Source organism: Opisthocomus hoazin, chromosome 7, assembly GCF_030867145.1.
Source record: "Opisthocomus hoazin isolate bOpiHoa1 chromosome 7, bOpiHoa1.hap1, whole genome shotgun sequence".
Classification (NCBI taxonomy): domain Eukaryota; kingdom Metazoa; phylum Chordata; class Aves; order Opisthocomiformes; family Opisthocomidae; genus Opisthocomus; species Opisthocomus hoazin.
Genome location: NC_134420.1, coordinates 60,415,026 through 60,440,086, shown reverse-complemented (window position 1 = coordinate 60,440,086; position 25,061 = coordinate 60,415,026). Strand labels below are relative to the sequence as shown.

At 49.8% G+C, this 25,061-nt stretch overlaps 1 protein-coding gene across 1 annotated transcript in view; it reads left to right on the top strand.

Annotated features, from left to right (window-relative positions):
• Positions 1-25,061, top strand: part of CCDC85C (coiled-coil domain containing 85C) — a 119,474-nt gene that overhangs the window by 89,009 nt on the left and 5,404 nt on the right. Inside the window, exons 5-6 of the mRNA XM_075426428.1 lie at positions 16,296-16,391; positions 24,825-24,923. Coding sequence (XP_075282543.1) covers positions 16,296-16,391; positions 24,825-24,923 — 195 coding nt within the window. The remainder of the gene's footprint in view (positions 1-16,295; positions 16,392-24,824; positions 24,924-25,061) is intronic.

Sequence of the window (25,061 nt, the reverse complement as noted above, 5' to 3'; positions counted from 1 at the left end):
TAACTGGTGGTCGCTGTTGTTCATCTTTTAAAGCAAGGGTGACTCGTTACACCTGCAGCTCCTTCTTTGTAACTGCCCTGTATGCCTGCTGTCAAAAAGCTGGTCATGGCTGAGGCGAAAGATGGTTTGCCAAGCGTCTGGCAGTGCATGGTGGCAATTGCTTTAGCGATTGAATTCTTAGGACATTAGCTGCAGGTTTTTCTGTATCACAAGTGAGGTTTATGTTTCATAAGATTTGCCCGCGTTGCTTCTTCTCAAACATCAGAAGAATCTCCATTAAAGCCTCTTGAGGAAGATGGATGCTGTGCTGCTGTGCCAGGGCTCCTCCTGCCCTGGTGTGCCAGGCATGGCTGAGGAGGCCAAGCCCTGCCAGATAATTGTCTGCCAGATGTTTGCCTCGCTGCCTGAGACGCTACATTTGCTTGGTGACATCGTTTTCCAGATTGCAGGAAAAGCGTAGATGCCGTCAGGGAGTCCTGCTGTCAGTGGGCTGCAGATGTTGTGAACGTGAGCAAAAGCCTGATGGCAGCACGGCTGGGGACCTCCCTGCCACCCCACATCTTCTGCTCTGTGTCCAGGGCACTGGTCAGCAGAGCTGCGGGCACTGTAGGACCAGTTGCACACTGGCTGCCTGCTTGGGTAAAAGTCATTCTGTAGGCTTAGTGTGCCTCTCAGAGCTGTAAAAAAGGGGCTAATAATAATTTAAGAAAGTTTTCATAAATAAAACTCCAGTGTAAAACAGAGCCCCTCTCTACCCCTGCTGACCTGCAGGATGAATGGAGACCGTTCAGCTAAAAAAAAAAGGAACAAAACCATGCAAATGAAATGGAAGGCTGTGGCTGAATGTCCACTTTTCTAACTTTGTGCCCCATATATAAAGTCAGGAGACATTGTAAGGAGAGCAGAGAGATACGGGCCTGGAGATGTTGTCTGGCAGTGCCGGTGCCTTACGATTTTGGGGGTTTTTCTTTGCTTCCCTTGTGTGCAGGCTTTTAATCCCCAGCTCGGTTCCAGGTGAGGGACGCTCATTCGGTCTGTGCTGGTTGCCCCGAGGAGCACCGCTACACACAGTTTCACACGATACAGCCGGCAGCTTTCTGCAGAGGAGCTGGGCCTGGGCTGGGAGCTGGCAGGAGACTTCTCTGCCTGAGCATCGGCCCCGCAGCTCACCGGGGCTGCGTGAGGGCTGGCGGCAGACGGTGCTGCCTGCCGGAGCCCTTCCCGGCCACTTGTGCCTGCCTTCCCTCCTTCCTCAAGGAAGAGGTGGCACCTGGCCTTTATGAGGGCCCCGGGTGCTGCGTGGCACTCACCTTCCTCTGTCACCCTGGCTCTGTTCTGGATGCTTTGCGGGAAGATGATAGAGAAAAAACAAAACCAGCTCTGGCTCCGAATCCACATTGTCTGGAATATTTATGTAGCCATTTATCTGCTTATTCCTACCTAAATCCCTTTGGTTTGTACCTTGACATGATATATTGTTTTTGTGACGAAAGGTAACGATCACAAATTGATGCAGATATCTTTGAATGTCTTGGGCACCTCCCAGAAAGTGGACAGTTAGACATACCTGACTTTCTCTGCAGCCTTTCTTTTTGACAGCAGGCATGAGTTTGTGAGAAATCATTCCTCCTTGTGCCCGCACAGGCTCCACGCGGGTGAGTGATGGACAACTGGTGTCAGCTCCAAAGCTGTCACATCCGTTCAGGGTTTCATCGTCGTTGCCTGTGCAGCTCTTTGGGGAAGTTCCTCAGCGCATCCCTCCCTGTCACACAGTTTGCACGTAGGCATCGCTCCAGCTCTCCGTGGCCCTGACGTACCTCCATAAATGAGGCAGTTTGGCGTTTCTAGTGCATCCTGGACACCAGTGCATGGTCAAGACACAGAATCAAAAGACACTTGTAATTTCAGTCTGTGCACCGTTTAGTCAGTGGTGCGTCATGCAGATGGTGAATTACAGATTTGCTCTGTGGTCTGCAGTGTTTTACCCAATATCCAGGAAACACAGTCCCAGGCGGTTAGTTCTGATCTACAAGGCCCTGGCCATTGCAAGGGAAGGTGTGACATGTATGTTGGCTTGAAGTGGTAGCAGGCTGGTCAAACTCCCCAGCCCTGGGAACTGCAAAGCAGAGTCATCTCATGATGTAGCAGAGGTTCCCCACGTCCTTTGGGAGGTGAGGGCAATTCCTTCAAGCTTGGACTCCGAGTGATGCATGAGAGGAGATGACAACAAGCAGGTCCCTGTGGTACCTGCCATTCCCCTGGGATGAGAGGGGCAGGCTCCAGGGCAGGGTGGTTGGGCTGGCTCGATCTTCCCCATCACCGGCAACCTCCAGTCCTGCTCAGCCTTGAGTCAGATGATGTCCCAGACATGGGAGCTGACTTTGAGGTACCTGTAAGCGGTGTGCTACTGAGGAGTCAGTGGCTGGCCTGATGTCTGAGTGTCAGCAATGGAAATGATCATCCATGAGCATCCTTGGAGGGCTTGTGCTTGCATTTGCTAACCTGGGCTGTTGCAATGTCCTCAGTACTTTGGTTCTCTGTGGTAGCTACAACAGATTTTTTCACCCATGTTGCATTCATGTCTTACCTGCGTGTGTTCCCTTCGTGGCTTCTCCATGTGGATGCAGCAGCACTTGGGATGGGTTGTTGCACTCAGATTAGCAGCCCTCTGATTTGTTGGGGGAGTAACGTTGGAGAGTGTGAGATGTGGGGCTGGAGTGCATAGAGAAGGTGATGCTAGGTCTGTCCTGGAAACGTCTCCAGCTCAGAGATTTTCTGGAGTTTAGCAGTACCAGGTGGTACAGTCACTGACTTTCAGTTCTGTTTGCTGGCATTGTCCAAGGAGTCCGGATTGCCCAGTCGTATGGTCTCACCTCTGGTTAGTGAGATAGATGGAAACTGCATTTGAGTAACACTGAGAGTTTTAGGAGAATAACAGCAGTTTTGGGTAATTGCTGTCACAGGGGGAGGAGGAGCCCTGTAGGAGCAGTGCTGTGAATTGGGACTGGGAGCTGTGCCTGCCACCGTGGAGGGGCTCTTCTCCTACAAACATATGTACCTTCTTTTCACCTTTCCATGCCTCAGTATGTCCCTTGAAGGAACTGGGTGGGAAATCACCCATTCCATAGCATGGTTTTCAGTCAGTTCTTTATCATGAAGCTAAATAGCAGTAAGTGCTGCAGCATCCTCCAGAGGTGGACACTAAGAGATGGTGGTGTTTAGTTTTTGGAACAGTATAGCATTGCTGGAATTCACTTGTTTCTCTCGTGGGCTTTCTCCAGCGTTAATCAAATGAGTGAAGACTGGGAGGTGGAGTTGTCCACACTCGGTGTCAGCTTTCAGGTCTCTCATTCTCCGTAAAGCCACCCTACCTTTGGTCACATCTGGTGGTTGCTGAGTTACGTTTCGGACATGGGGAAGATGTATGGTGGAAAAGGAAATTCCCCATTCACAGCAGTAAGGCTCCTGTTTTGTTACTAATAGTCATGTTTCAGTAATTCATTTTCTAAGAAGTGGAATTGCAGCTGCTGAGTTCTGGAGCATTCGAGGCCTCTAGCACAGCCGAGGATGAATGCAGTGGTTGAGGCACAGCCCAGAGCTTGCACCTCTGTCTCTTCTCCGCTCCTTTTCGCCTCCTGGGTGCTCTGACTGCCCACGTAGACACACACGGTCCTTGCAGACCTTCACATTCCTGCCAGCTGTGCCTCAGACGTGTCTCAGTGCTCAGTCATGAAAGTGGCCTGAGCACTGCTCATGTTCCTATGGCTGGAGGTACCTTCACCTTGAGACGCTCATAAGCCAGCTTCCTGGAGAAGCCATTTATCCACATCAGCATAAAACAGCATTAAATCTGAACCAGCCTGTTACTAGCAGTTGGAGTTAGCCTGGCTGGCTTAGGCTTAAAATGTACTAGCAGTGTTCATGTGAATAATAGGAATACTGCCTTTGGTGGAAGCAACTGTAGAGGTTTGTCACGGAAGTATTAAGGTTAGTGTGGATGGAGTGTGAATGGAAAAGTGTGTGTGAAAACACCAGCAGGAAGGCTAGAGCAAGGGATACAGGGATGGCTTGTGCTGATGACCAAAGATACAACCAACAGCAAACAAATGGGTAAACACCGCAGGATGTGTAGTTTGTGTCAGGACCGGGAGCTCTGTGCTGTGATAAGGCCGCAGCACAGATGGCTCATCACCAGAAGACCTGTGCCCTGATAACAGGAGCAAGCTCACACCATGATGTGCCATTGCGCTTCCTGTGGTTCCAAGAGGAAGGCTGAGATAAGGTGTCCAGAATGAGGGAAAGGAGACAACAGGCAGCAGCTTTCCTAGGGTTTATAGGGGGTGAGTAAGCAAGATGCGGAGATAAAGATCAGCCTGTAACAACCATTGACTCCTAAAGCATGTGAAAAATGTGTCCAAAACCCAGGTCTTTGCTGTCAATGAGGAGGGATGCCAGAGCCCTCATTAGGACTTGCTAGCGGGTGTCCCTTGTCCTGTGTGTTGCACGCAGTGACTTGTCGGCGCCACATGGACATCCACCTTTTGATGAATGTATGAATATGAGTTTGTAGGTGTGTGGGTGTGAGTGACATGTTAGAGAAATCAGTTTTAGGTTAAAATAAATATCAGCTTCCCCTGCTTTAAGTTCTTTTACTGTGTTTGTGCTGTGGTAGTTTTCTGTGTGACCCCTTGCTGAGGAGCAGGAGCTCCCCACGATGCCCGGCCAGGTGCAGGAGGACAAGTCTGTGGGTGCTGGAGGTGTTGGCCTCTCCTAAAAAAAGTGAGGTTTCCGTTAAGGTATGCAAAGCTGCCTCTCTCACGAGTCTGGTTTAGACTACAGGCCGGGCTGGGAAGAGACAATTCCATTTTGCACCGTAAATCTACTCCAAAAACCGATGAGGTCCATAGGAAAATGTGAACAAGTAGGACAAGTGTGGTTATGTAGTGGAGAGCACTTGACTGAGAGGACTGCCGAGCCCCTGGCTTCCCGGCACTGCCTCTCGTTGCATTTTTCTCCAGTGCCTGGTTCATGCAGGTTGCAAAGCCAGGGAGGTGGCTCTGGCTGCCGGGCTACAGCACCAGCTCCTTCAGCTCCTCTCCTTGATTGCCACCACGCTGTCACAACCAGCTGTTTCATAGCTCTGCCTTGTAGAGATACTTGTGAGAAGTGTATTTCATTCTGCCAGATGGCACGCGTGTTACTATAAAAACAAACCCAAATGTTTGTGGTCTGTAGGTGTAAAGAGAAGCCGTTAGATGGAGTGGGAAGGGATGATAAGAGAGTCCTTGGCTGACGCACTGGCTGTCTCCTGAGCCTGTGAAAGCAGTGGCGAGGGGAAGTGATGTGAGGGTGCATAGTAGCTAAATCCCAGCCTCAGTGACAGTCCTTTCTCTTCCTTCTCACTGGAAAGATGGTGATCTCCATCCTCTTTGATACAAGGGCTAAGGCAGAAGAAAGCGAGAAGGTGACTCGGTGTCCCTCCCTTGGCTCCCTGCAGAGGAAGGACCAAGCTGGTCCCTGTGCCAGCCTGGCGTAGGCAGGGAGATGTGGCTGTGGCCCAAGCCTGATCTCAGGTCTCAAGTCTGCAAGTCCCTTCCTCAGCCTGCGTGGGAATAAATCTGTTCCTCTCAGGGAGGAGAACTGGATCAGCTTCTTAAAGCCAACCTGACTTTTAAAATCAAGTTTGAAATGGCCGGAGACCACTGTCCCCATTGTGATGCCTGGGAGACGCACCCAGAAGAGCCAGGGGAGCCCTCCGGGCATTGGTGCCCCTGCAGAGTCACCTGGAGCCCCAGGGACCTTCGCATGGCCCCGAGGTGTCCCTGCACAGCACAGCAGCCTTGCCACCTCCAGCACGGAGCCCCTAGCCCCTCGCTGTGCTGCGCAGAGCCCCGGGGCACAGGGATCCCTGGGCTGCCCGCTGCCTCTGGCATCCCCGGGACTGCTCTTTGCAGCTTCAGCATCGCGTCGCAGCCTCTCCAGATGCCTTTGGCCCATTCTGTCGCTCCACCAAGCCCATCCTGTGCAGTGGCAGGATGGTCCCCTGCCTTCTCCCATCCATGCGCCCCGTCTCCACGGCTGTCAGCTGAGCTGAGTGCTGCTGGCGTGTGTCGGAGGACAACCGCAGGCCTGTTTCTTGGCAGCGGTGACAGCCATGGTCCCTTTTTAGGCAGGAGGAAACAGTGATCGAGGAGCGCGGCAGAAGGCAATTCCTTCCCGTCGGCAGCACCGATACCACCAGGATGCTGTTGAGCAGACAAAGAGAGAAATTCAAGGCAGCCGTTTTGCTGCTGCGGCAACAGCGGCTGCGGAAGGGAAAGTAAAATGAAAGGTTTGTTGGGATTTGCAGCCTGGGGAGTGCTATTGTGAAGCTTCAGAGTGTATTACCAGCAGCTGAGAATAAGCCAATCCATTTTGGAAGGCAGCTGCCCTTCATCAGCAGTTATTGCAGCGGCTCTGAGCGGTGGGTGGCTTTTTTCCCTACGGCAGCCAACAGGCGCAAAGTTTGGCCATGACAAAGTTTGGGGATTTGATGAGCAGAAGAGGCATTGACAGGCTGTATCCATAATCTGCCCTCACAGATAACTGCGGGAGGTGAGAACAATTCATCTGCTTTGAGGGTCTGCTGTAGGTTCTCATATTCGTCGCATGCGTTTGTGTGGGGCTGGCAACGGGTCGGGGGAGACACAGGGGCACGGCAGCCCCTCGCTCTGCCCCAGGCCTGGGAGGAAGGAGGCTGCTGCACCAGCGACGGCCAGGGCAGCTGGGCTGAAATGGAGACCTGGAGGGGCAATACAGATGTGTGCGGGCATTCTCCCACATCTGCCTGCATCCTCCACCCACCCAGAGGCTTTCACCTGCGCCACCCCCAGATCAGATTTGCTTCAAAAATCAGGAAAGTCTTAAAAATACCCACTGTTCCCTTCTGAAATCATATGTGCTTGATGTTGCTTTATTAAAAGAGCTAGCACCTCTGAAAATACTTACGCTGATAGTGCCCCTGTGAGTCGGTCGGAGTTAGTGCACTTTGTCCGCAGCTACAGCGTGGGCTGGCTCTGGATGTAGCAGTCACGCTGCTGCTTGTTTGCTTCTATCAGGTAGTTACAGGCTGAAACTGCTCTGAAGATGTCGTGTCAGTACTAATTTCACAGTGCGAGGGGGCAGCTGAAGCTGTTGGCGGGGCTTTCTAACGGCGGGCGCCCATTGCAGCAGCTCGGCAGCGCTGTGAGCAGCCGAACAGCCAGCCCTCTGCTCTCCCCTGCCGCGGCCGGAGGGAGCTGGCTCGCCCGCAGGAGCGTCCCAGGGCTGGACGTGGGTTCCGCCGTCAGCGCGGTGCTGAGAAAAGGCACCCTTCTTGTTTGTAGGGGAGATCCAGTTGCAAACAATATGCTGATCTTGTTTATTCTGTCTGGGGCACTCCCTTTGCTTTGGTGCCTCAGCACAGCCCGTGCAGCCAGCGCTGTGTTGTGCCTGCCGGCGAGAAGAGCTATGCTTTTGTCCTTGATGTTAATGATCAGAAAGGAATGAAAGAGTTAAATTGGTTTTTTTTATTGAACAAAAGGGCCCTGTAAGCTCTTTTTGTTACTTAAGTAGATATCTGTGAGTGCTGAGGAGGCCATGAAGATGCAGGAGGTGGTGGCTGAGCCGTACAGACAGGCTCTGCCTGGCTCCTGTGTGAGCCGGGTGCTCGCCCTCGGTGCTGCCTATGCTCCTGTGTGGACCCAGCAGTTAATTCGTTGGATTTGAATGTTTACACGACCAGCTGCTCTCTATGATTAAAGACAACAAATTAAGTAATGCCAAAGGAGATTAGCATCTGCAATAAAGTCCCTTGATTTGATAGAGAAGATGCTAATACGGAGTACTGATGGCTCCTGCACTCACTCTCGCTGGTGGCCGGGCCCTGTGTCGTGCTGGGGAACTGGTGTTGGTCACAGAATCACAAAATCACAGAATGGTAGGGCTTGGAAGGGACCTCTGTGGGTCATCTAGTCCAACCCCCCTGCCAAAGAAGGTCTGCAGGATCTCCCATGTGTTCCTTCTCCTGTGCCTGGTGGCAGGGTGTCAAGCGCTCGCAGCTGTGAGGCAGCCCGCTGCGGCTTCGGGACCATTGGGCCCTGCAGCCATTCAAGTGCACAAGGCGGGAGCGGTGGTTTGTTCTGAGCTGGATGCTGGCAGGCTCTCTGCACAGTAGGCATGGAATAACAGTAACCAAGTGTCATCATTGCTTTGGATCATCTGCCAGGCAGACTGGGCGCAGAAGGGGACCTGGGTGCTCCCTGGCTCTGGTGAGGGTGTCCGCGGGCTCAGGCACAGGAGGTCTGGCATCGCCCGCCGAAGGGAGGCAAAAAGGCTGTGCTTTGCACAGTGCGGTTTGCAGAGGAGCCAGCGCCGGTCGCTTCTTCGTGCCTCTGGGAAATCTTGCAGCCAGCGAGGAACCCTGGGGCTGCTGCCAGGGTGCCCCCAGGTAGCCTTGTCCCTGCGGGCCGTGAGGTCCCTTCAGGAGCACCTCGCGTGGTGGCAGTGGCAGAGCTGTAGGGAGGTAGGGGCTTTGAAGGAAAGGGAGGCGAAATGTCAGCCTGGAGTCATGTCACGCTTCAGCGCCGCGCCACGCCGCACCGTCCCTTTGTTTCAGCCGTCAGCCCCCCTGCAGCTGCAAGGCAGCAGAGGACGGGAAGCGTGACCCAGGCTGCGAATCAATGAGGGGGTGTGATCTGCCTTTGTGGGGCCCAGGGAACTTCTTGGGCTGGTGGTAACGGGAGAATTTTTTGTCTGCTGTGATCTCCCGGGATGCTGCCCATCTCTGTGTGGAGGGAGATTTCTCCTGCTGAATGGACCGGCTGCCTGTGTGAGCCGGGTGCTCGCCCTCGGTGCTGCCTATGCTGCATTTCTGATGGGGACTCCATGCTTCGAGGTGTTCCCTGCGAGGGTCTGGGGATGCTTCTCCCATACCAGCACGGCCCCGTGCTCTCGGTGCTTGGTTCTGCCACTGGTTTTCCCCATCTGCCCCCCAGCACTGTCTCTGGCTGGAGCTACTCCGGGCGCTTTCTAAGCTTGGTAGCCATAAGCACCATTCACAAAACCAAAGTAAGCTGGGCCCCTCGTTCTGCCAGCGCGCTGGGGCTGGGGTTTGCAGTCGGACACAGCACCTTTCCATGTTACTGCCTGGCTCTGCCACCCGCTTTCCACGTGGCTGTGGGCATGTTACTGGCTCCTGCTTGCCCCTTAACAGTTCCTGATTTATAGAGCGGTGTCAGCGCCTGTGTTTATGTAAAACACCTTCATGGTGATGGGTGCTAAGGAAGGGCCCAAGTATAATGCAAACCTGGGTGAGCAGGCTGCAAACAAAACCACTGTGAGATAAACAGACGTGCCTGGGAATTTTATTGTGAGTTGTCTGGCAGTACCTGCCTATAATGTAATTTTCCTTGTTCTGTCTTGGCAATAAAAACTTCACAGTGTCGGATATGAATCCATTTAGCTTCAGTGTTGTTTGAGGTATGCCATTAGAAAAATGTGGTTTATTTAATCGAGTTTGAATCCTAACTGTCTGCTTGTTTTTTGAAATGGTAGACAAAAATTAATACAAGGCAAGGAGAAGATGCGAGGTTCAGAAACATCAATGCTTGCTCGCACGCTCCACATTGGTCTGAAGCATCCTCAGTGCCTGGGCTGTGACTGCAAGGTGAAGGAAAATCAGCATGACATTCTCCTCGGGGTTCTGAAACTTAGTCTTTTGCACTCTTTCTGCAGATCAGGAATAGCTCTCTTGGAGCTGAGATAGGAAAGGATGTCATTAAAAGACAGAATATAATTGAGCAGAAAGAGATTGAAAACTGATGGCAGGAGCAAGGTCTCCTGTCTTTTCAGATCCCTGGAGGTATCAAGGAGAAATTGTTTATTGCAATTTCTTTGTTCCTTTTTGAGATTTCCAACCCAAAACCTCTAAAAGAGCAGACACCTGTCATCCCCAGTTAGGCTCTTTTCTTCATGGGTTCCAAAGCATTCCCACTGTTATTAAGAAATGTTCATGTTTTAAGCCTTCTTTTGTCTCTGTGGAGGTGTGTCATTATCAGGAGTTCCCAGCGTGTCCTGTTGCAGAGTCCTATTAATTTTGTTCCTCCTAACACGTAGGAATGGAGTATTGAAGGCGATGCTTGTCAGCATCTGTGCTGGACCACAACCCATGCAGCCAGGTAGAGCCAGCAAGGACTCATTAGGCAGCTTGGTCTTAGACACTGGCAATGCCATCGTGGCTTGATACAGAGGAGCAGATGTTCTCCAGTGGCTGCAAGTTGAGGCCTCTGCTCTTCATTTTTTGGTGTCAAATTATAAAGGATCATTGGCAGTATTTGTGGTCTTTGGATGTTCTTTCTCACATCAGCGCTGTTGCTTTGCTGGTTGTCTTTGGGTTCTGAGCCAGGGCAGTGAATGGGGCTAGTTTGATTTGGTTTGTCTTCTGCTTTGGGTTTGAGGCTGTCACTGGGTCAAGCGTCATTGTTAGCAACAGAGAACTGGGGGATTTATTCCCTGTGTGTAGAATATTGCTTCAAGGATGCTCTAGCATGAGAGACTGCAGAGTTCCTCTCTCTTTTCTTAGTCTATTAATGACACAGATGGACTGTGAATCTCCTTACAGACTTGGAGATTGAACCACAAGCCCTGCGGGCTCCAGTGAGAGGTTTTTGGAAGAGTCTTGAACAGAATTGGGCTTCTCTGGTGGTTTTGTGGTTTGGGCATGCACGATGAGGGGCTGGCAGGATGGGGAGGGAGCTGATGCTACGTGGGAACAGTAAGCTCTGAGAAGTGCGTTGGTCCCATCACAGACATCAGCAAATATCCAGCACTGATCTGCTTGAAATGAAGGAGCAGGCGAGAGCTGGAAGGGAAACGTGTTCAGTGGTGCTTCAGTACTGCTGTCTGCACAGAGGCGGCAGAGGAACAGCTCTTGTCGTGGTTTCCCCACTGGGAGAGGGGCTGGATACGTGGGTACTCGCACTTGGCTGCCATGAGGGATGCAGAAGGGCCTAGCCAGGAGCATTCTGGGATGCTGCAGTCCCAGAGTCATCCCAGCAGCAGAGATAGGGCTGTTCTTTCCAGGGCTGAACTCATCAGAGATCCACACCACAGCAGTCTCACAGAATCACAGAATAGTAGGGGTTGGAAGGGACCTCTGTGGGTCAACTAGTCCAACCCTCCTGCCGAAGCAGGGTCATCTACAGCAGGCTGCACAGGACCTTGTCCAGGCGGGTCTTGAATATCTCCAGAGAAGGAGACTCCACAACCTCCCTGGGCAGCCTGTTCCAGTGCTCCGTCACCCTCAGAGGGAAGAAGTTCTTCCTCATGTTCAGATGGAACTTCCTGTGCCTCAGCTTGTGCCCATTGCCCCTTGTCCTGTCACTGGGCACCACTGAAAAGAGCTTGGCCCCATCCTCCTGACACCCACCCTTCAGATATTTGTAAGCATTTATAAGGTCCTCTCTCAGCCTTCTCTTCTTCAGGCTGAACAAGCCCAGTTCCCTCAACCTCTCCTCGTAGGGGAGATGTTCCAGTCCCCTCATCATCCTCGTAGCCCTCCGCTGGACTCTCTCCAGTAGCTCTTCATCTGTCTTGAACTGGGGAGCCCAGAACTGGACACAGTACTCTAGATGAGGCCTCACTAGGGCAGTGTAGAGGGGAAGGAGAACCTCCCTCGTCCTGCTGGCCACACTCTTCTTGATGCACCCCAGGATCCCATTGGCTTTCTTGGCAGCCAGGGCACACTGCTGGCTCATGGTTAACCTGTCGTCCACCAGGACGCCCAGGTCCCTCTTCGCAGAGCTGCTCTCCAGCAGGTCCACTCCAAGCCTGTACTGGTGCATGAGGTTGTTCCTCCCCAGGTGCAGGACCCTGCATTTGGCTTTGTTGAACCTCATCAGGTTCCTCTCTGCCTCGAATGCTCTGAACTGCCACAGTGGTTTGCAGAGCAGCAAAAGCACCAGCTTACCTAGGAGGCATCGGATGGGTCACGCACGGCTCCGCAGCCTTTGATTCCTTGGGATTTTTGCTTCTTAAAGGCATATCTTGGAGAAGAGTTTCTGGGTCTCAGAGGTGAATGAACAAACTCTGTGCATAGGGGGGATAAGGTGCTTCCTCCGAGTGCTCAGAACTCCAACGCATCAGATCCGTAACTCAGAGCCCCCCACTCTTAGTTAGGTTGGTAATCTCACTGCTGAGCAGCTCGTTCTTTTGGCAGTGTAACTGTGGCTGTGGATGAAACAGAACGTGGTGTGTGATGTAATGCTGCCCAGGTGACCATTTTACACCACAACATAGATGTACAGTTGTTTTCTTTTTGAATTACAAATTCCTTGTATAAGCGATGTGTTAAACAAGCTAACTCCCAGTCTCATCTCTGCTGCTGCAGACCTGGAGCAACTCCAAAGCTAGCTGGGGTCAAAGAGAATATGGAATTTTGCATTTTGAAGTGACTCAGCTTCTCATTCTGCTGAGGTTCAGCCTCAGCAGAAGTAGACTAGAAAACCAATCAAGACGGTATTTCTCAACAGCTTTATTATAAATATAATGGCATCCTTTTTGGTGACTTCTGAACTGTCTTTTTGGACCATTCATTTGTATAATTATGTGACACCTCAGCCACGTGTCTGAAGCTGAAGAGTGAACCATCTCTGAGCCACCAAACGTTATGAAAACCTAGCAAGTGGAAAAGCCAGATGTCCATCTAATACAGAGAGTGCAGGTTTGAAAAAACCAGACAGGGAGAGGAAATTTAGAGTGATGCATGCCCCAAAAGACACCATATTGCTTTTTGCCGATATGGACAATTTCTGCTTCTTAGGGTGTAACCAGATTAACCTTGCTATTATTGTCTGTCGGGGTGCTGAGTCAGTTGTGTTCCCATGGCTGTGCAAATGTCAGCTACGGGGATGGAAAGGGCATGGATTTCTACAGTGGTGGAGGTCCTCACAGTAACTGAGTTAGAATGCTGGGGTGCAGCTGTGGTAATTCTTACCCACAGTTTTCAAATGCATGTATTTTAGGCATAAGGAATCTCCTCTATCCATGTGATTTCAGCTACTACCTTAACGCTGGCTTCCTGAGATTTCCCCCTTCCTCCTGCCCTCGTGCCCTCCTGCCCTGCTTCCAATCTCCAGTCTCCTATCTCTGGTCCCCCCTCCCCGGCATTTCATCTCAGCTGGTTTCCTGCTGGGTAAAATGCACATCCTCCTCTTTCTTCCCATTCTCTCCCTTCTCTCCCACTGTTGGCAGTTTTCCAGTCCAGCAACCTTGACCTTATCTGCAATTCTTTCCACTTCCTCCCCTGCAGCTAACACTATCGGTGAACTCTGTCCGTTTTCCTCTCCTCCGTCCTCCGAAGGCTGGCCACGCATCCTGCTGGATGTGTTGTCATTGCTTTCCTTGCTGACTACAGTCCCCTCTTCTCTGGCCTTCCTTGTGTATGCCTCCGTGCAGGAAGCTGGTCGGAGTTTGGCTGAAGTTTTTTTTTTGTGAACCGCACTGAAATCAGTGGGAATGAGACACTACCCCCCGTGTAATAAATCTCTGACTCTTTCTGTGTCTGGGAAGAGCCTCTTCTAAGGGTGCAACTGCACAAAATCACGAAGTGTAATGTTAAATATTAAGCCACCCTTAGCAGTGTGGGTATTTTTACTTGTTGCACCCTGCAGTTGCAAAGAGCGGGGGTGGTGGTGACATCCTTGCTTGCTCCCCCACTTTCTTGATGTGCGTGTTTGGCCTTTTGTAGTAGCAGTCTCACACGGTGGGGAGGTCTCTGTGGCCTGGGGCATAGCGGGCCAGCGGTGTGGCCGCTTGGTGCGCTCGCCGTTGCTGACGACTGCACTCAGCAATTTGGACATCTGCTTCAGTTGGCTGGCGGTTTTGGCTTCCAAGCTAAGGATCAAGGACCATGCCCATTTTAGAAACGAAGTAATCTGTTACTGAGACTCTGATAGCAAGTTTTGGGCCTACCTCCTTTGCTGCATCCTTCATCCTTTAACATTATTTTTCTCCAGTCAAATTCTCTACCTGTGTTCAGGTGGAGTGCAGCTGGTTGCCCTTGCTGAATTTCAGCCACTCGTCCGAGAAGGAAGGTGACCCTTTGAATGCTTTCAGTGTGCCGCGATATATCCAGTGCATCACTGTGCTTGCAGGATTACTTTTATCTTGGCAGTATGGTGGTTGGTTAAGTATGGTCAAGCTCTTCAGAAAATATTTCTCTCTAATCGTTCCAGTTTCATTTGTATTCTGTAATAATTTTGAGAATGATTACAATCATGGGAATGCTTTGTAGCTCATTAGTGACTTTAGTTCAGTGAGGAGAAGGTGCTGCCACCTGTCATACAGGAGACCTCATGATCTACTCTAGTTTGGTCAGAAAACTTTGTTTAAAATGTTGCCAGCAGCAGGATCCAGCAGAATTCTTTTTACTTTGTCAGATTACTCTCAACACAGAAGCAATATTGGATGTTAGACCGTTGCTTGGTATTTCCTGGGGGGGAAGATTCATATCAAGTATGGTTCATGGCAACAAGCTCCTGAATATTCTGCTTTCAGTTGTCATGATCTGGGTCATTTATGGAAGGAAGGCAGCTTTCGTGCTGAAGCCAGGGGAATTATGCATATGTTGATGTCTGTGACCTCTGTGGGAGGCTGATTCTGGAAGGACTCCGTTGCATTTACCAACCCTATGAGAAATTTGTAACCCATTTTAAAGTCTTAAGTCTCAGCTGTAGGCTGGCTGGACCCAGTCCCTGGTGCTCCTTCCCCAGCCTCTGCCTTTTCTGTGTGACATAGTGGACGAGATGGCTGAGGACATGTCCCCAGGTGGCCACAGCTCCAGCAAGCTGTAACTCTCTGCCAGCAGGTCCAGAACAGTGCCCAGCCTGGTAGTGTCTCTTTGTCTCTGGCAGTCTGTTAAAGCTCCTTGGAGAATTATTATGGAGTTATTAAGTCTAATTTTCCTCTTTCTGAGATGCCTGCTTCTCAGAAGGAAGTTTTTCTATCACCAGCAAGTCAGTTCATTAAGGTCGCTGTTATGAGTAAATGGCTGTTGGTCATGACATGGGTCAAGTATAGATCAGTGGCTTCGGCATGAAAGGCTCTGTGCCTTCCAAGCTATCTTTGTCTGTAGCCTAATGGGTTGGCCTACCTTTTTCTTTAATGTACGCACATAACACTTTTATTAGTAAAAAAGCCCCCACAACTTAAAACATTTGGAAGAACGAGACGTAGAGAAGTGCCCCTCCGTTGGTCCTCCCTTCTGGCATGACTAGCTCGCTGGCCTTGGCTTAGAAGGCAAAGCGATCAGATGAAGCATAAACCATGCTGTGTTTTTAAACGTGGAAAAGATGAGAACGGAGTGCCTTGTGTGTTGTGTGTGAAAGCATTCCTGTGATGGTGCTACATGCCGCTCTACCATCCTCATTTGCTTGCAGAGGCCCCAGTATAATCATTCTTTGTGTTTCCTAAAGGATGTGAAGACTAAATACAAGTTTGGTCAATGGTTTCATTGTTGATTTCTCGCACTGCTGCAAAGCAATGCAAAAATACTAGGGAGAAGCAGGGTGCATCTCACTGAATAAAGATATTGTGTCTCTCATAATCCAACTTGGATGCTTTTAAAAAAGGAGAGCCCTATGAAAAGTGCTTACAAGGCTGTTTGGACAGTACAAATCTTTTGTAAAACATGATTTCGGCATCTTTCCCAATGGGATCCTTCGTGTAGGAGGACTAGACAGCATTTTGGAAACAAACCCAGCCAACATTAGGTTTGGACATCTGCTTGTTTTAAGGTTGCCTTCACAATTTTCTCCGTAGCTGAAGATTGGTACTTGATGTCTATGTGAAAATGTAGCCAGAAAACCGATGAAGTTATGCCAAGTGTATCTTTCATGAATGCGACTTCTTAGAAATGACCGCTTTATGCTGGAAAATCTTCTTGTTTGCATTGCTCCCTTGGCTAGAAGGATGAGAACTGTTTGATCTTGTCCTTGTACAAAGTTATCCTAAGTAAGCAAAAAATCTTTCTTGAATCAATTTAACTTTAAACCAGCGTGGTCTCCGGCCTGAGTACACCTAGACAGAGTGATGATAGGCTTAAATGGCATTAAATCAAGTGACTTGTGAGGAGGGGGTAGTGGTGTCTTTTGTTTTTGCAGATGACTGAAGGGGATTGAATTTGAGAGAAGCTAGTGCTTGAATTTTCTGGGTATGTTCTTCCTCCTCGCTTAAATCACTCAAAGGGAATTAAAGCATATCTGCTCTTATTTCAACAGGGACCAGCTCGCATGACATCTGATCTTGCGTCTTCTCCTGCAGCAGGATACGTCCCTGTTGGTCAGAAACCAGAGGCTGTTGTGCACGCTATGAAGGTAAGGATGCCGCAGATCCCCACGCGGCTGTACAGCACGGTGCGGTGTGGTGCAACCAAAGTGGCAGAACTGGACGTTTGCTCGTCTCATGGAAACACAAAAACTGGAAATAAGAAAGTTAGTACTCAGGCGAATTATCGGTAACCAGTACCTGGATCATGATGGATAATCATTGCTTCAAGTAGTCGTGGACTTAAGCAAGATCATACATGACTGTTTTTTTGGGTGGGAAACCTGCAACAAATGCTGCTGATGCTGAAGGTGTTGGTTACCCTTCCTGTTCAATAGTCCTGCGTAAACTAGGTCTCTGGGTGACAGCGGTGACTGAAATGCTGTGTTTAAAGGGGACACAAAAAGTACAGTGCCTACATATGTTTCATTATTGAAAATCCTGCAGTCTTCAAAGGAGGAAGACTATATTTTATGTAAATACGCAGCAAATCATGGCATCATACCCATGTAGAGAAGTGCATCAGCAGTGGGGATTAAAGTCAGGGCCATCGGCAATAAAATCCCTGGGACACTGCTGGCTGAGTTAAAAGAGAAAACTTGCACTGGGATTTCACAGCAGTTCTCAAGTCCTAGTGACCGTCCATTAGCAGGAAAAATGTAATAGCCTGGTGTTACATGTTTGTCTGGTTAAGCAAGTTACTTTTGAGTATCTAAGGGACACAGAATCACAAATCTTTTCCAAGGTGCCATAGGGATGGCTGGAAAGTCTGTAACTAAATTAGGCTCTGGTTGGAATATACTAATTTATAGATTTGGATTTGTTGAAGCTGAAAAAATTTGTACAGGGTTAAAAAGCTTTCATCAAATCCAAGGAGGAATCCTGGATGGCTACTTTGGAGCTGAGATCTGCATGGTCATAATTGGAAAAAAGGTCCAGCAGTGGCATCAGCACTAGCTTAGACTGTCCTATGCGTGGAAACCAGTGCTTACAAGGTTCTTTGCTTTGTACCTTTCCACATCTGACAGCTAAACAAATGGCACAGATGTTGCTCATAGCTTTGATCTACAAGTTCCCTAAATTTTCCAGTTTTTAGTGTTTTCAGCTTACATTTTTATGCCTGTCCAGGGTCTCTTGGCTCCAGGACAGATGTGGCAGGGGGTGGTGGTAGAACCAACAAGTATCAGGAGAAGCAGTAGTGCGGCTGGCAAGGATGTTGGTTCCACTGGGCAGCTGCAAGATCCCGGGAGGGTGTTGAGTGTCACTGTTGCTCAAACAGTTCCTCTTCTAAGCATTTATGGCATGTGAGGAATTATGAAAAGAAAGAGAAGTTCGGTTTGGTTTGGATCAAATTTGAATTTAATTTATAAAAGATCTTTCAAGCTGAAAATCTTGATTTTTCAGCTTACTTGAGACTTTATCCACCCACATTGTATAACTCTCATTGGATCTTAAGAGAATGGTGTCCAGCACTATCAAAGATTAAAAATACCTTTAGTATAGGGAGCCCTGACCACTGCCTACATATGTTTGTCCTGTGTTTTCCAGACAGGTTTCTGCTTTGCTTGTTGTGAATGGTTCTGTGCTATCAGAAAGCTGTTGCTCTCCATCCTGTACTGTGCTGCATTGCACTTGTGGGTGACATTTCTCCTGTATTTATATGCATATAGATCTGCTGAACTGGTGCCTTGGAGAACGTTGCAGACTCACATGATACCTTGCTTTTTCTGACACTTTGTACTAATCCAGTTTCGCTTGCATTTAATCATCCAAGCCCTCATGCAGTCCAGACCACCGCGTTGGCTTTTTCTTCCCAACCTGTGGGGTTCGTACCTTTCTGCTCCTGCTCTTCTTCGCATTCGGTGAGGTGGTGGTGAGGGACAATATGAAACAGAGCTGATAATGTTTTTAAGATACAAGATCGAATAGGTATAAATTGATTATGAACACATTCTGGGGGGAAATTAGGTTCCTATTTGTGTTAGGCGTTATGGGACTGAATTTTTTAGTAAGGGCAAGAAACATCAATGGGTTTAAGAGGTGGTTTGATAAGCTTGTGGAGAGGACTAGAAAATCAATGAGGAAGATTCTTGGAAACTGGAAATTAAGTTTGAGAGGTCTGGCTCAGTGATGCATAAAAAGAAGTTGAAAGGAAGTTGGATGACTGGTTGTTTGCGCATATTATTATTATTATTATTAATCCTCTACTTCAGAGCTTTGCTGATCACTAGGAAGGGCTGGAAGAAATTCTTCTCTGCAATTTCATAATTTGGCTGGTGGGGTATGTTTGTCTGTCTTCAAAACCCTGGGAAGTGCCACAGCTGGGGTCAGGAAGCAGGTGGCATAGTGGTCACATCTTACGGGGCATAGATGATCTCGCGTGATGTGTCCTTCTCACACACTTAAGGTTAAAAATATTCTCTCATTTGAAGGGAGGAGGAAATTCACCTGTAGTGTGGCAGGGCGAGGTGAGAAAGTGTTTGTTTTTCCATCCTGTGGCCGGTTTCCAAGGACCAGCTGGAAGCTGAAAAGGCTGAGGAAACTGGTCATGGTCTCAATCTCTCCTCCTCCCTTCTTGCGGCACAGTGAAATTGTGGCTGTTGGTCTCCAGCCGTGGATCTTAAACTGGGTGGAAGCTAACGTTTTTTGGCCTCGACATGCTGTAGCATATGGAGTAGGTCTTAGCTGCACCCTGCAGGACTGGGCAGCTTTTCCAGTGCCAGCCCCTGCGTGTGGGAAACTGGATGCAGCTACCAGCTTCGACTCTTGCTGCCTGTGATATAGCTCATGACCTTCCCTTGAGGAGGAGAAGAGAGGAGCCTACAAACAAGACTTTGTGCTTTGGCTTTACCACATCAGATGCTAGAAAAAGCCCTTCTTGGCTGTGTAAAGAAGTTCCTGTGGCTGTAGCAGACTAGCTGCTTACCACGAGGAGAGGCAAGGGCAGTTGGAAGCTGGCTTCGTTTGTCTTGCGGGCTGCTTGAATGCAAGTCTGTCCAGAAGCGGTGTGGCTGCAAGGACATGGCTCTGTGCCCATGCGAAGGTCACTGAGGGCCTGTGGGCCCTGCGTGGATCCGCAGGGCTGCTGGATTACCTCCATCTGCACCCATCTACGTAACGTCCCCTAGGCTTTTTCCTCAGCTTTTTCTGGCAGCTGAACGCTAGCTATGTGGCTGAAAGCGTTGCCTGCCAGTTAGCGTAAGTCAGTCCTTCCTTTCGCACATTTAGGGGTTTTCTTTCTTTTTGCTTCAGAAATAGTTTATGTTTATTTGCACCTACTAAATAAGGAGGAAGATGACAGGTTGGCACTCCTAACAGCTGTTTTTGCTAACAAGAATAAAAGGTACATATGCTACAGCTCTGTATCTTGCTGAACATCAAAGCACTTTTCTTAGGAATTGAGCAAACCTGTTAAAGACGTGGGAAGGTGAGGAGGAGATAAATGTATGAGAACGGCATTTAACCTGTAACTCAACTGCCCCTGCAGCAGCTGCCTGGACCTCTCCCAGGTGTGCAGAGCCAGAGCCAGTGATCCATCAGTCCCACTGATGTTGGGTAAGGCAGGAGCTGGCCCTGCCAAAACCAGAGAAAAGTCCTAGCAGGGCATATAGACTGTTCCTTTGCTGAAGCAGAAGCCGTGTACCCCAGTGCTTTGTCCAGTTGACTTGTAAGTCAATAAAATCAGTGAGGCTTGCACCCTTCAGAAAGCATCCCTCAATCTCAGGGTGCTTCCTGGTACAGAAACGCATACCTCAACTTTCAGCACCCCTTCTAAACCTTTACTGCAGTCATCCCGACTCTTTGGTGGGGCTTTCTGTTTGTTTTTTTAAATCTGCATTGCATGGTCATGCAGGACCAGTACAGCAAGTCAACAGGGAGGTGGATGTGGTGGACCAGGTGACTCTGAGGTGACACTGCCTTGGTCAGAGACGTCAGTGCAGTGACGAAGGAGAACTAAATATACCGGAGGTGCTCCTCACAGTCTAGGTATCAGCAGGGAGAAAGCCAGACGAGCCGGTGTGCTCACTGGGAGCGAGGTGCAGGTTGTCTTCAGGAGAGGGCACCCCAGGCAGAAGAGCAGAAGAGCCAAAAGGAGGGGACGGCTGTCACGAATGAGTCATTGTCGTTATTGCCTGCATCATAGTCATCAGGATCACCCCAAATATCACTGTCCCGGTCCTCTGGGGACACTGTTTCCTGATTTGCGTGGGGTTAGGGGGATATGGAGTGCGCAAGATCTTTTCTTCCAACTTTCGTGTTTTTTCCTTTTCTTGCTGTAACTTCTTTTGTAGCTGTTCAGTTTGCAGAGACAGTAATAATTCAGCTGCCTTCCTGCCTTCTGTTTCTTCTCTTGGATCTTATCTGTCTTCATTATGTTTTTCCCTATCCTGACAGGCAGGTGCCTAGCATTTTGCAAATAATTCCTTTTCCTTTTCCGTCCTTTACATGGCCCCTGGCCACCTGTAGCTATTTTTCCACAGCATCCCAGTTATGCCAATTGTCATGAGCCCAATTGTCTGAGAATTTGGGAATCAGATTTATTCCATGCTTTTGTAAGTCATCAGTGATGCTACTTGCCATTCTGTCAACTGTGCCAATTTGTCGTGAATGGGTAGTTAGGTCACTGAAAGAATCACTGTTAAAGGTATTTGGCAAGAAGTGATTTTAGTAGGAATTTCTAAAAACGTGATTTAACAAAGTTTGATGGCAACGTCCACTCACTTATTAAATGAATGGAATGCATAAAAGGTAAATCAAGATATGATTGAGGTAGAATGGTCTATACAGAGACTGAAGAGAGAGGTAAGGGGTAAGGGAGGCCCTGCTGTTGAGTCACAAGGTTCAGAACGGACCCCCTTGCTTTCTAAGTTCCTTCTCAGAGAGGAGCCTGGGTGCTCCCAGATCCAGACTGGATCCAGACTTAGCTTCTGACTACAACGGTTTGTGTCTGAAGAAAGTCTAGCAGCAGTTTAAGGTTTGTTCACAGTTAAAGAGAATCACAAGAATTTAGCAGCAATTATTAATTGGTTAATTTAGTATTTACAAAGTGATTAAAAAGGATTCACTACATCACAGTACTGGAGTATTGTGATCTGAATCGGTTCACACACAGAGGCACACAGACAACGTGCATATATAAAGTACCTGTTAAAAATTCTCCTCGCGTTAAGTGCTCACTTCAGATGGTTTTCTCAGCGGGCAAAGGTTGAGCCTGAAGGAGTGAGGGACCTTTGTAGTTCAGCCCAGGTTCTGTCAGCGACGGTGACTTCAAATGTCAGAGCTGGCAGGCTCGGAGAGGCGTCCCACTCAGCGGGAGATGCTGGACACAGCCCGCTGAGGTCCAGGAGAGCTCCAAGGGCCTCGTGTGGGACCGCTGTTTGTGGGGTTGTGAGGTGATTGACTTTGCTCATCAGTAAAAGTCCATCTCATGGGGTTGCGAGATGATTGACTTTGGTCATCAGTAAAAGTCCATCCTCGCCACAGTCCGCAGGAGGTGATTCTGGTACCTTTCCAAGAAGCACACAACTCCAGTGCTTCCCAGAGTGTGTGGTTCTGACATGTACCAGGCAGGTACGATCCAGGCAGCCGGAGTTCCAGGGGCGGGCAGGGAGTGCCCAGCTCACCGCTCTTCTACAAAGACAAGAGAAGTGCCAGTTCGTCCCAGCTCACTGCTCTTGCAGAACAGGCAAGAACACAGTGTCGGCTGGTTCTGAGATTGCCGGTGGCCCAGTGAGGGAGCGACCGTACCACCACAGCGGCGTGAGCTGCTTTGAGCCTGGGGCATGCTTTGTTTTCTGTAGGCTCTGGGTTGGGATGTGGCAGAAATTGTGGGAGGACATACCCTGGTTTTTTAGATCCGCACTGAAATCCATAGTCCTTGAGCTTTAGCCGAGCCGTAGGCAATTCATGTGAGGGCACATCCATAGTCCCCAGCGGTGTGATCGGAAGAACATTAACCTGGTCCTTCTGAGCAACTGAGGCAGCACCTAGCAGGGTCTGAGAGTGACTGGGGCTGGGTCAGAACTGAGAGGCCTTCCTGGCTTTCTTCAGGAGGTAATTTCACTCTTCCGAGTGTATTTTTTTCCAGCATGCCTTTCCAGGACAGGCTGCTGAGTTTTATCCCCCTGAATCCCATTTTCCCATACCCAAGAAGCTAACACATCTTTACCAAGTGCCTACCCAGGGCAGGGGTGGGCCTGGGGAGCAGGATGGCTTCCAGGCTAAATGAGTCCCAAGTCATTCAGAAATGAAATACAACCATAACTTCCATCTGATCAGCTTTCAGCTCCACCTCTTCCTGATTTACACCATTAGAATACATTGCCACTGAAAGAAAAGGGCTGCACCACCCTTCCACGCCTCCTGGACTAGGGAGTGTGGTTTTAGTTTAAAAGCAAGTGGTAGAAAAACAGTGTATTTTTGTCTGCTGGGACTCTTGTGCATGCAAGATTGATGGCTGGTGGAGGCAGCGGCTGGAGCTGATGTGATCTTTAACTAATCTAAACCACGGTTGTCCTTGACGCTTGCCCTGCCAGCCAGGCAGCCCTGGCTCTCCGCGTGGGGATGGGATCGTGCTGCCTTTGCAGCCGAGCATCGGAGGCACACTGACTCCAGACGAGTGAGTTTGATGTGCAAGTCCAGCTGGATCAATAATTAATTCCCTCCTCTTTAGCAAAAAATAGATGCTCTCTTTGTCAGCACGTACATGCTTTTTGCATCCCTCTTGCCCTTCCTCTCCTCTTAGAAAGGATGTGGATAATTCTTATTTGTGCAAAGATTGGTCCCAGCTATGTTGGTGAAACTAGCTGGTGCGTTTTAGAAGTAGGTTAAGGGCCCTAGGAGAATGACCTATTTTTGTTCGTAGCGCAGTTGGAGTGCAGCAGGATTGCTGTGCTGAGGCAGACCGGGGGATAATCTGCCCTGGTATCCCGTTTCGTGGAGCAGCCGGTGCTGTACACGTCAGCAGAGGGTGAAACCCATCCTTGGACTGGGTCTAGCTCTGTGCTTCCCGAGGAGGTGTAGGAATATTTACACACACAAACACAGCTGCTGTACAGCTTTACATGCGTGTGGGTGTAGCCTGGTGAAGGAGACCACGCGCTGTTTGGTGGCGTTGGGTGATTCCGGGAGCTTTGATCCTGCACACAGAGCTGACCACCTTGCTCGTGGGTGACGAAGCCCTGGCTGGGGGATGCAGGTCAGCACAGATGCAGCAATAAAATCTGGAGCAGTCGTGTGCTGCGATGTGCCCGTCCGGAGGAGCTCTCTGAACGCACGCGGCTGCAGCGGAGGGGATGCACGGTGGGTCGGTGTGCTTCCAGTGGGAAGCGAAGGCTGCCTATAGCCCCAGGCAGGCTTGTCTCTGTGATGGAGGGATCACCCAGCCCTGCCCGCCTGGAGGTGCTCTGGGGGGTGGCCAGGGTGCGGGGGGCCGGGGCTGGCTCCTGGCGGCTGCGGCGGTGCGGGCTGGGGGCAGCACGGTGGGGCACACGGCGACCACACAGACCTGCTGCCTCTGAGCAGCCGCGCATGGCCTGGGGTCAGCGCTTGGGGAACGTGTCTCCAAGTGTCAGTTAAAAGAAAGAGGTTAAAAATCAGGGGTTTTTCCATTTCCAAATATTGTCAACATGAAATGTAAGAAAATAAGTCACAGGCAGGATGTATCCACTATTTTTTGCAGTGTCCCAAGCTGCTTTCACAGCAGATTGCCTTGTCTTCCCGAGGCAAATCTGCAGGAGGCCCAGCCACCAGGCTGGGTGGTGTCCAGGGGGCCCACAAACACGAGCTGGACCCAAAAGCTGCTGGCCTGGGCTGATCACAGTTGCCCCATGAATTGGATTAGTAAAAGGAAGCGGAGAAGCTCTGCTCCTGTGCGAGAGGGGAAAGGAGGGAGCCCGAGTTTTTGGGGGCTGCCTTGGGGGGGTGCCTGGAAGGTGGGGCCACCAGCAGCCTTCCTGGAAGAGATGCACTTGTGGGTGCCAGCAGCTTGCTGCCCATTATCTCATGGCCCCCCAGGGCTGTGGTGGCAGCCACACCATGTAGGTGGTGGGACAGAGGCACACCATCGTTGGCGAGGGGGAGGGAGGATGGAGGCACCCAGCTTGGTGTCACGCAATGGCCTCAAGTTGCATCAGGGGAGGTTTAGATCGGATATTAGAAAAAATTTCTTTACTGAAAGAGTGGCCAGGCATTGGAACAGGCTGCCCAGGAAAGTGGTTGCGTCACCATCCCTGGATGTGCTCAAAAAATGTGTGGATATAGCACTTTGGGACATGGTTTACTAGGTATGGCGGTCTTGGGGTGATGATTCGACTTGATGATCTTTGAGGTCTTTTCCAACCTGTGATTCTATGATTCTATGCTCGTCTTTGCTTGTCTCGAGGCTTTGTGAATCCTGCCAATTTAAATACTGGTTCATGATGTTGTTAGGGACACTTGATTATTTGAGGAGCATAATGCTTTTGTAATATTGTTTTTTGTAGGTCCTTGAAGTCCATGAAAATTTGGACAGGCAAATGCAAGACAACTATGAAGAAGACCTGAGTGAAAAGGAGAAGGCGATTGTTCGAGAAATGTGCAATGTAATAACTCCTCTCTGCAGCTCTAGGGGTTTCTTTCGTGGTCTTTTGTTAGAAGCGTGGGGGAGCAGGGGTCTGCTGCGTACAAGCCCTGTTTGATGCGAGATCCACTCACACAAGGGAGGAGCGGAGGCTCTGCTG